General features: G+C 31.4%; 2 protein-coding genes across 2 annotated transcripts; one reads left to right on the top strand and one right to left on the bottom strand.

The window, feature by feature from the left end:
* The first annotated feature begins 909 nt into the window (after positions 1 to 909).
* On the top strand, positions 910 to 3,166 carry LOC103491402 (uncharacterized). Its single transcript, XM_008451330.3, has 8 exons — positions 910 to 1,041; positions 1,131 to 1,196; positions 1,296 to 1,393; positions 1,500 to 1,537; positions 1,624 to 1,711; positions 1,815 to 2,024; positions 2,109 to 2,174; positions 2,840 to 3,166. The coding sequence occupies exons 1-8, from the start codon at positions 1,011 to 1,013 to the stop codon at positions 3,023 to 3,025; spliced, it is 783 nt and encodes a 260-aa protein (XP_008449552.2). The 5' UTR covers positions 910 to 1,010; the 3' UTR covers positions 3,026 to 3,166.
* Positions 3,167 to 3,421: 255 nt separating this feature from the next.
* Positions 3,422 to 8,793, bottom strand: LOC103491403 (probable linoleate 9S-lipoxygenase 5). Its single transcript, XM_008451331.3, has 9 exons — positions 8,040 to 8,793; positions 7,505 to 7,791; positions 5,957 to 6,197; positions 5,527 to 5,862; positions 5,353 to 5,438; positions 5,156 to 5,263; positions 4,757 to 5,061; positions 4,405 to 4,668; positions 3,422 to 4,308 (listed from the first exon to the last, which is right to left on the bottom strand). The coding sequence occupies exons 1-9, from the start codon at positions 8,287 to 8,289 to the stop codon at positions 3,540 to 3,542; spliced, it is 2,646 nt and encodes an 881-aa protein (XP_008449553.1). The 5' UTR covers positions 8,290 to 8,793; the 3' UTR covers positions 3,422 to 3,539.
* Between the last annotated feature and the right edge of the window lie 2,373 nt (positions 8,794 to 11,166).

Below are 11,166 nucleotides of genomic sequence, written 5' to 3'. Positions count from 1 at the left end.
TAGAAAAATATATAATCAAGTTATATTTATATATATGGTAGAATATAAAGTTTACGTCCCTGGCGACCCATTTTTATATTAAACGCAAATGCATTTTAAATCAAACCTAAATGAATATGAGTTAGGTTGCTTATCTAGAGTTTTCAAAAGGTTGATTTTCTAGAAAATACGTTTGGTTTAATATATATTTGAAAGTTAGGTGGCTTTTGATAAAATATAAAAAAGGTATGAGACTTTACCAAAACTTGATCAAATTATACCATCTCAACTTAAAATTTACGAGCTGTAGTTTAAAACGTTGTTTGAATCGTAGAAATCTATAATATAAATAAAATGAGTTGGAGAATATGAAGAATATGTTTTTTGAACCGTCTCAAAGTTCGACGAATAAGTAAATTTTGTCCTTAGATTTTAAAAAATGTATCTTTTTAATCCTCAGGCATTTTAAAAACAAGTTTTAAATCAAATTAATTATAAAATATTTAAACTTTAAAAATACTTTTAGGGAGGAATGATTTTCAAAACTAACTTTTTTTTTTTCTAATTCAAATGTCATGTAATTGTTACAATTAAATGACTAAAACTACCTTTTAAATACTCATGTCTAAATAAACTCAGTGGCGTTTATATTCTTACAAGATTCGAGAACTAAAAATAAAAGTAATTTTCCTAAATTTATTTTAATCTATACCTATAAAATCGAACCGTATAAGTTTATAATAACTTGGAGAATAAAGTATGTAATAAATCATGTTGAACGAAAAATAAATTAAAAAAGATTATGAGTTAAAATACATTGTAGTTTAGAGATCAAAATAGTATTTAAATCTATTCTTTACTGTAAAAGAAGAGAATTTAAAATAGTAATAAATAAACGAGGAGTGTGAGTCAGCATGCTTACTCGTCTTTATCCACGCGCATTATCCCTTCCCCCTTTTCCTATATATATTCCTTCTTCTCCTCTCCCCCTTCTTCGCTCTCTCTGTTTTCCTATTCCTCTGTTTTCAATCATGGCTTCCTCTTTCCACTGCCTCATTTTCGGTATCTTCTTCTTCTTCTTCTTCTTCTCCATTTCCAATATATGAAGGTTCAAGATTTTGAGACTCTGTTTTTTTTTTTTTTTAATATAGATTTAGATGATACTCTGTACCCATTCAACACTGGAATTGCTACCGCTTGCAAGAAAAACATTGAAGGTCTCTCAAACAACTTTTATGTTTTGTTTTGTTCTTAAACATTATACCGTTTGTCTATAATAAACTTAATTTGAGTATTGAAATTGGGTGCCTTGACAGATTTTCTGATTGAGAAATGTGGATTCCCAAAAACCCAAGCTCCCATTCTTCGAACAGAGCTTTTTAAAACATACGGCAGTACTCTGGCTGGTTTGCGAGTAATCCTCGTCATCATTGATTAAATTTAAATCTTCACTAACGAAAAAGCATAACTCTAAACCATGTGCTGATTTTCTTTATTTGTATGTTTAATTTTGTGTACAGGCATTGGGATATGACATCAAAGCCGATGATTACCATGGGTAAGATTTAAGAAAAAGACAAACGATGAATCAATAATTGTTGAATACAAACGTTTTTATCTTTTCTTTTGGTTGTGGTCTGATAGTTTCGTGCACGGGAGGTTGCCGTACGATAGGATCAAACAAGATTTTCAACTCCGGCGCCTTTTACTCTCCATTCCTCAAAGAAAAATCGTAAGTTCAGGCTACCTCTTTTAGAACAAAAAATCTATTTCACTCTAAAAAATCGTTACTTTTTTAAAAATTAATGTTGATGGTTACTTTGTTGAATCGGTAGATATTTACGAATTCCGACATGATCCATGCAACGAAAGCGCTCAGTCGACTTGGGTTAGAGGGTTGTTTCGAGAAGATCATATGTTTCGAGACGATGAACCCAAATCTTCCAAAGGCGACTCGACCGAACGAGTTTCCGATCCTTTTGAAGCCATCGATGGACGCCATGAGAATCGCACTTGATGTCGCCGATGTTGACCCTCGTCATACGGTATGTCGTCGTCGTTGCCAAAAGTAAAGTCTGTGCTATTCATTTACTTAGTTGTTTGTTGATTTGTGTTGTTGATATTGGCAGTTGTTTCTTGACGACAACATCCGCAACATTGCTGCCGGAAAATCCCTCGGCCTTCGTACTGTTTTGGTAACAATTCTTTTCCTTTCCCCCCTTTGTCTTTTAAACGTGTTAAATTTCTATTTTAATACCTACCACAATTTTCTTCCTTCTTTCAAATCATAGCTATTGACATAGATAATACCCATTGATATCTATTAGTCTCCAATACTATCACTAGTCCTATCGATATGTATATAAGATTAGTCAATTTTTTTTTCCTTTTACATTTTAGTCAACTTTAAGATGCTCAATTTAGAATTTAATAATTGAGTTTTTTTTAAGGATTTTTTTTCTTTTGCTATGAGTTGGTACTTATTCAAACAATCTGTCCTCTTTAGAATTAAGAAATAATGATACTAAATGCTTAATTATTACTTTGATAATCACATGCAAATAATCTTAATTTTATAAGTCATCAAGAAGTTGTCTAATTGCTTTCCTTTCTTTAATTTATGTGTATGCGTTGGAAAGTCAATTTATTCCAAATAATTGGAATATATATATATATATATATATATATATATAAATGACACGTGGCATCTATTCGTTTGTTACTTCAAAAGTACGTCATCGTCTATAGATAGTGGAGCCACGTCATGAATATCCATTGGAAAGATAATTTAAAGTTTTTGTTGATATTTGGTATGAATTTTTTAATTTGATTGAAAAATGTAATTTATACGATGTTGAAGGTGGGGAAGACGGTGAAGAGTAAGGAGGCGGATTACGTGGTGGAGAGTGTGCATAATTTAGTACAAGTTATACCGGAGATATGGATGAATACAGCAGATTCCGACGGTGATGATGAAATGATGAATCGGAGCCGAAACGAGGTTGATTCCATTCATATGACAGCAGCAGCAGCTGTTGGTGCTTAAATTATTTTGATGGAATCTCTTTTTTGTACATAAGTTGGTCTGTTTGATCAAATGTATAAACCCCTAGTTAAGTAGGGTGTTAATGAATGTACAAAATGGCATATATTAAATAAAGTATATGAAAATGTTACTTTTGATCAATTTTAATCAATTTCTTCTCTCTCTCAATAAGAACTAATTTTTAATTTCTTCCAAAACCGAATCTTGTAGTATCATTTCTGTTTCTTTTTTTTTTTTTTTTTTTTTTTTTTTGCAGTTGATGTTATTGTTTTTATTTTATTTTATGAAAAAATTATATGTTATTTTTGTTGGTTTGATGTAACAATTAGATTGAGTGATGAAATACTTACAAAGGCCAAAGCATATAGATATTACTTAAAGAGTCATCACTCGAGCTGACATAACTAGGTATTAAGGATTCTAAACTTGGGACGAAAATGAAATGTTATTTTGTTATTCAAATACAATTTGTAGCCTCACACAATCTCAAAAACAAAACAAACAAAAAAAATTCTCAAATGGAAATGCTATTTGGGATTCCTCTGGCATTGAGACCTTCTTCTTCATAGTAATTGGAGGTATTGGGAAACAGAAATGTGTAAGGCATTTTCACAGGCCCTACTCGATTCCTCCATTTCTCTTCATTGTTCATCCTCATTATCTTCTCTTCGATCTCCCTCAACCGATCCCCAAATCTCTCAAACGCCGCCAATGCTTCTTCATCCTTAGTCCACTCCGGCGTATCTCTTTGCCCCAGATAAATCTCATCCACCGAATGTCGAGACAAACTCTCAATCAACGACACCCCTAATATCGTTTGTAGTTGCGCTGTAATCGTCTTCAAGTACGCTAACTCCGGGTCTGTCTCCAGCTCTCTAAACTCCGGTGTCCCTGGTTCCGGCATGAACCGCCGACTCACAGTTGGCCGGTTTGGGAGGTACCCGGCATATGGGTATTGCCCGAAGTTCACAGCGGCGTGGAGGGCTGATGCGATCCAGATGATTATAGTACATGATTGGACTAAGTCTTCTCTTGTGTTCATCTTAGGCCACCATGGTTCGTCTTTCAAATCGCCATGGCCGACAGTGCGAATCTCTGTCCACCATGATTGAATTTCGGTGTCTTCTTGAACCATTTCATCTGATTTGTAATATAAATAAGAATAATCTCTAACCCATTTCTCAATTGCAGACCAGATCTCGAGTCCATCCACTGCAAAAGGGTAATCCTCTATTAGAAGCTTGAGGCCATGGGGGCTACTTGGATCAGGAATTGCCACTCCCCTGCAAATGGCGTATGGGAATTTTAATTTTCAGAGTAATGTTTATGAAATATAGGAACATGGGAAATTGATTTTGATTGAAATGAACATAACCCACCTCTTGATTAGATCAGCTGGAAGTGCTTGGTCTGTGAAAACCCAGTTCTTGTAAAGAACAGCTGACATTTCTAAGGCGTATTTTCCTGGAAAGACAGTGGTTTCAAGAATTCCACCAGCGTTGATGAGAACTTGTCTAGCCATGGCATTAATGTTCATTGTGTCCCTGAAGTGTGGATGAAGAAGCTTATAGATTGGGTGTACAACACTTAATTGTCTGTTTGTTCCAATGATGAATGGCTCTATCACAGCATGAGTGTTCAACCTGCAAGTCCAGTAAATTTGAGTTATCTAGAGTTTAATCTTGGAAGATAATCAATCTTGTCTATTGCTAGCATTTAAGGTTATAATACCAATGGCTGATCAGCTGGTGATAACCAGAGTCGTTCACGGCGACATAAGCTTTGGCCAACTGCCAAACAGATCCCTCGACTCCATGTTCTGCTGGAGTGAAAACTTTGCTCACAGATCCATGATGATCGCCTTGAGGGTGGGGTAAACTTAGTTCAATTGCTAATGGCTTCAAGATGCCATTGTCCTGCAGAAGGAGGAGTGTTCGGGTAGCGTATGTCTTTGTTGCTGTTGAGTTTATTCTACTGATGTATGGCATCAGTGCATCGTGATGATCCAGAATGAACAACTTATTCATTTCCAAAGCCTGATCATAAAAGAAAAAACACAAGATCAAGATACTAAAAGGAAAAAATTCTTATGGTTGTTGTTTAAGGAGATGAATGAAGTATGTTCATTACCTGATCAATAGTGAGTCCATTCAAATGTGCTGCTATGTGTTCTTCTGTTATGGAACTATTTTGCTTTCCATATGTTTTAGGATCCAACTTGCTGACTGGAGGGAACTCCTACAAAGGAACATTTTGAAGTGAATTATGGATGAAAAAAAGCTTTGGAAATTTAGTGAATGAAGTTACAGATTTGAAGTGTGTCGCACTAGGAGACGGCGAATGATGACGGGGTTCACTCCAGCAAGCATTTCTCGTCCGAACTCTTCATCTGTCCTCCAAGCTGTTTTGTTCTCTGGAATTGCAACCCCAAAGAAGAGATTTTTGAAAGTTTGACATCGTAGTGTTCGATAGGAGTGAAAAGGTAGATCACATTTGCATACCTTTGATGACATCGGGCACTGGAAACTTCAAAAACTGACGGCCATCGGAACGCATCAGTTCCCTAAGCAATTGCCAAGGAACTAGTTCCCTTAGGGTGGCTAATATTTCAGTTGGTAGAGTCATTCCTCCTTCATAAAGATCCAAAACATCTTGAAAGGAATCAAACTCATTAATAGTTTTGTCACATAAAGATTTGATCTCTGGGAGCAATGACTGAACAATTGACTTCACACTATAAGCTAGAAAATCCGATAGTTTCAAGTTCCTAAATCGCTCATCTCTCGGCACGTAAATATCTAAACTCAATAAAGGCAACCTGTGTTCACAAGATGGATCTGTAACAACAATAACCAAATTGATAAGTAGAATGTATCAATGTCCTGGTACCAAATCATAAAGATGAATTGATTGAAAGTTCATATCCTAGACCTGCTTTTGCTGGCTTTCGACCAGTACGTCCTCTTCTTGGATAAGGAAACTCCTTTGAGCCACCGAGACTAGTGCGTACATACTTTTTACCCGAATCGGGCATTCCAAGATCGTTGTAGCAAGCGTAGTCGTAAACTCTATCCCATTCCTTAAGTTCACCCTTGTCATTTCCACGAAGGTTAACAAGTTCTTCTTCTCTATACTTCCTTAATGACTCAGGTGTTTCACTTGGAAGATAACTCTAACAAATGAACAAACAAAATAATCTCCTCTTAGCCTCTTACTATTGAAAAATAACAATTGCAAAAATTTGAAAACCCAAAATGAGGAATTTGAGTCAATGAAAAAGGAAAACAAATGGCCATATTACCAACACTTTTGCTATTATAACGCTAATACGATTAACTAAAACCAAAATTAAGTTGTTATTTATTAAAGTTAAGGATTAAATTGTTAGCTTTGATTCAATCGTTGATCAACTAAAGTTTAGAGAATAAGTTGTTACTTTCACGAAAATCGAAGAGAAATAGGTTTTTTTTTTTTGCTCGTTTTGAAATGTGAATAAGGATGATTCAAATCACTTTCCTTTGGAAGAGGTATTGGATACCTAAACCTCATTTGCTATTCTCCAATTGACTTCACATGGAAGAAAATAGCAAAAAAGGGTAAAGGATATTAAAAATACTTAAACCCCAAAATTCTGTATCTTACAAAGTCTCTAAAATATACAAAATTGAAAGAAAAAAAAATATCTAAAAGCATTTCATAAGCTTTGTTAAAATCATAAATCACATTCACATGCACTAACAATAATTACAAAAATAATCTCTTTTATCAATAAAGGGCTTTTAAAACTCTATGGTTGAATCCCTTTACAGCCTACGTACCCTTTGCGAAAAGAATATTTGACTCCTCCATATTCAATATCCAACTTTTATCATTTTTAGATCTCTCGTAAAAACATTCCTAAAGTACGACGATAATTACAATTATATTCCTTAAACTTTCAAATAATGTTAAAATTGTTGACTCAAATTTACCACTTATATGTCTATATAAGTTTGAAAGTTTAATTTCAATGGTCTATTTTTAAAAAATTAACAAAATATAACTGAATTTGGATTGATTTTTTTCTTCCAATTAAATAGATGATGATATAAATGGATGCAACAACCAAAAACACTCAATTTCAACACAAACATTCGTAATGTTTGTTAACAAAACTAATTTTCTAGACTGCTACTCTCATATTAATTTAGGTGATTGATAATATGCATTTTAAAATTTTAAAATTTTCACCCATCAATAATGTGAATTTTTTGTTCCATTCGTTGAAAAACTCTTTCAATAAAATTTGCTTTTGTTCTTAAAAATTAAATCTATAAGTATTTCTTCCACCTTGTTTAAGTTCGACCAATAATTTATAAAACAAAGTCAAATCTTGAAAACTAAAAAAATAGTTTTAAAAAAGTTGGTTTAATTTAAAAAAAAAAAAAAAAGAAAGGAAACAGTTGGGTTGGGTGAGAGATGATGAGCGTAAGATTTTACCTTGTTGGAGAAAAAGACACGGTCATAAGTATAGCGATGAGCAGGATAAACCCAAGAGTTGCAAACAAAATGAACAGAGCCATAGCCAGGAACGTCATGCAAAGTTACTGTCTTCAAGTAAAATTGGTTTGGATGATTGTTTCTAATCATAAAGGCTCCTGGTACCCCCATTCTCTCTTCCCATTCAAAGAATATTGTCAACTCGATATCGTCCGCTGTTAACGATGGCTTTACCGTCGATATCCACTGCTCCAAGTTCGCTCCCTTTCCTACCGCTCCTAACCTACCTGTTGTATCAGATCGCAAATCAACCCAAAAGCTTAAAATGACAAGTTATACTCACACATGCGTACGTAACTAAGAAATTACCATCCAAGTTTCGACCTAAGAGTTTCAATGAAAGGTTTAGCAACAAACAAGGAAATTAAACATTAAACTCTCATAGCAGAAGCTCTTCGAAGGTTTGGCTTCGATTTGGTGATAATGAAGTGACTTTGATATATCGTTGTTAAACTCAAAAGCTAAACCAACGAACCTGACTGGGGAGGGTTCGAGCTGATGAGTTCAATGGTGACACCTTTTCCAAAGAATTCGTGAACTCGATCAAGAACCGAAGCCCTAACATCTTTGAAATCAAGGACACACTTTTTCATAATAACCACAGTGCCTCGAATTCTCTTCCGGTCACCGCCGCTGCCTCCTCCGTACCCGAACTTCATGAGATTGCCAGAGAAAAACGCCTCCAAGAGCTTTTGAAGCATCTCCACACCAGGACAGATCCCCATTTCTCAGGAAAAGAAGAAACAACAAAGTAAAGCAAAGAAGTTGCAAAAATGGCAGATTATTACAACCTCTATCTTCTTCAACAAGAAGAAGAAAAGGAAAAAAAGAAAAGGGGTGAGAGAGAATAGAAAATCAGAAAGAAAAGAGAGAGAGAAAAAGTGAGTTTAGAAGAAAAGTTTTTTAGCTACTCGATTGATCTGAAGGTCTCTGCCATTGCATTTAACAGAACAGCAAAACAGGGCCATTCAGGAATTTCTTTTTTAAATTTATTCTACTTCATCATCTTCTTCTTTTGAAATAATTATATAATTTCCATCGCATTTTAATCTTTCCTACTTTAGATCTTATACTTTTACGTATGATTCATATTAATCATTGTATTTAAAATGTGACCATTTTCATCTCTAATTTTAAAATTCAAGAATCAAAATGAATAATTTTAATGTTAAAAGATGAAGATGAATTAAAATGAATATATAGACAAAAACTAAAAGTACATATATCAAATCATATGTACGTGTTAAACTTTACACCCTCAAATTATATATACATATATAATCCGACTTTCTAATTTATACAACTGTTACTATTTCATACAATTAAGTAAGTTTAAGAACATAATTTTAACATTTATATAAATTTGATAGCTAAATTTTGATAATTAAAAATTAAAGAGTATGATTACGATTATCATCTTTCTTTCTATTAAAAAATGAATAATGATGTGATACACCATATTAATTTTGGAATTTATTGGAAGTATTTTTATTTTGGTCAAAACTGTATTTTTAAATATTTTCTTGATATTATTATTTATTTTAGCTATCAATTATTTATTTATTTTGACAACTCTTAGCTATTAATTATTATTTAAAGGATCTCTCATATACGTATCCAAATCAATATAAATAAATTTTATAATGAAGTGGGATTCCTTTTAAAATATATCTATTGTAACTAAGGTCCGTTTGAATTGACTTAAAAGATATTTTATAAAAAAAATCATATTTATTTAAATTTATTTTTGTAAAATTTATTTAAAATATACCTAAAAATATAGTTTAAGTAGCTTTCAAATAATTTATTTTTTAAATTAAACCTTTGAAAATATAAAACAAACATACCATTAATTTCATCCTTTTTTAAATTAAAAAAATCAGCCAATGAATGATTCACTCAATTGTTTATTACTTCACTAATTAATTATAATAATTAGAGATCACTTCATTTTGTGGACTTTGATATAGATTAAGATATATGTATAAATTAATATATCATTTCAACTTTAATGAACATGTACTCAAATTTAAATCTCTGTACTTTTACAAAACTAATTTTGTTTTTATTTTTAGAAAATGTTAACTTTATATATTGAGATGTATTTTCCATTTTTTATTTAATATTATTATATTTAAACTTTTTTAAAAAAATAAAATACTACGTATGTTATAAATTTTATGTTACTTTATTTATTTGTTCGAGTCCAATTTACTCAATTAAATAGATTTCTAGGAGCATTCTATCAAGCTTGAATGGTGAATTTATAAAGAAATGAGATCTATTTACAACCTATGCATATAGTTGTTTGCGTATACAGTAAATGAATCAAAATATTTATAAATACAATAAAATTTTATAATCTATCGACGCCATTTAAAATATTGTTTTGATTTTAATATTTGGAGAAATGTGACAAAGGGTGGGATCTAAATTGATTTGACCCTTCCAACCAAAAAGAAAGACGTTTGGAGTTTGGTCAACTTTAAAATGTCATAAAAAAAATATTTTAAGATCATTCAAATTTAAGAATAAATTAATTTAAGTGAATGAAATTGAAAATCAATTCATCACAATACATGCTAAAACTATATAATATGATCATATCATTGTGTGGTAATATGTGAAATAATGTGTTTTTTTTCCTATCAATTTTGATTTTTAATTGTGTTCTTCTTCGAAAATAAATAAATAAAGATATGTCGACCTGTTGTTTAAAAATACTAATAAATCTATTTTTTATTTTAATAATAAAACTTTTTTTATTATTATCATAGGTATGGAGTGATTTTAACTATAGATTCACTAATATTCAACATATACTGATATCAATTAAACTAAGCTCTACGGGTATTTAAAAATAATTGACATATCGATTATATTTTTTTTATATATTTACAATAAAATATATATGTATAGACCAAAATTATATTTAAACTAAGTTATAATTTAAAATTGCTTTGAAAGGAGTGGCCAAACATTTGGAAAGGAAATTTTGTCATAATATATAAAAATAGTTAAATTTGTTGGAGTATTGGATAGGCTAAAATTAAAGACCACTTTTGCAAATATATAAATTGTTTGTACCAATAATTAATAAAAAGGAACTATTTTGGGTATAATATGAAATAATTGTTTTTTTCTTTTTCTTTTTCTTTTTACTTCTTCAAACTAACTTCTTCTTTTACCTATGGGAATAAGATTCCCTTTCTTAAATCACCTCTAAAACTTTGAAAACGATGCTTTCTTCATTTAATATTTTAAAATTTAAAGTTTATCATGATCAAAAGTAGTGTAATACGAGAATAAATATTTTTCAAAAGTTTAATTTTCGTTCTCTCGATAGATTAACTTTTATAAATTGAACAGATTGATATTTTTATGAAACGAATCTTTGACTTATGAAGTTTTGTTGAACAAATATTTTCTTTAAGAGGAAAAAAAAAGTTAATCAAGTAAGTAATACGAGAGTTTGATGATTTACAACACTATAAGTTTTGATTAAATAGAAATGAACTCGTCTGACTTAGGTTAGAGGAAGAAATTAAATTACGAAGAAGTTTGTCTCTAGTTAGGTTTACTTGTTTAAAACTACCTATTTT

Source organism: Cucumis melo, chromosome 5 (assembly GCF_025177605.1).
Source record: "Cucumis melo cultivar AY chromosome 5, USDA_Cmelo_AY_1.0, whole genome shotgun sequence".
Classification (NCBI taxonomy): Eukaryota; Viridiplantae; Streptophyta; class Magnoliopsida; order Cucurbitales; family Cucurbitaceae; genus Cucumis; species Cucumis melo.
The sequence above is the reverse complement of the archived record's forward strand: the minus strand, read 5'-3'. Positions and strand labels throughout refer to the sequence as shown.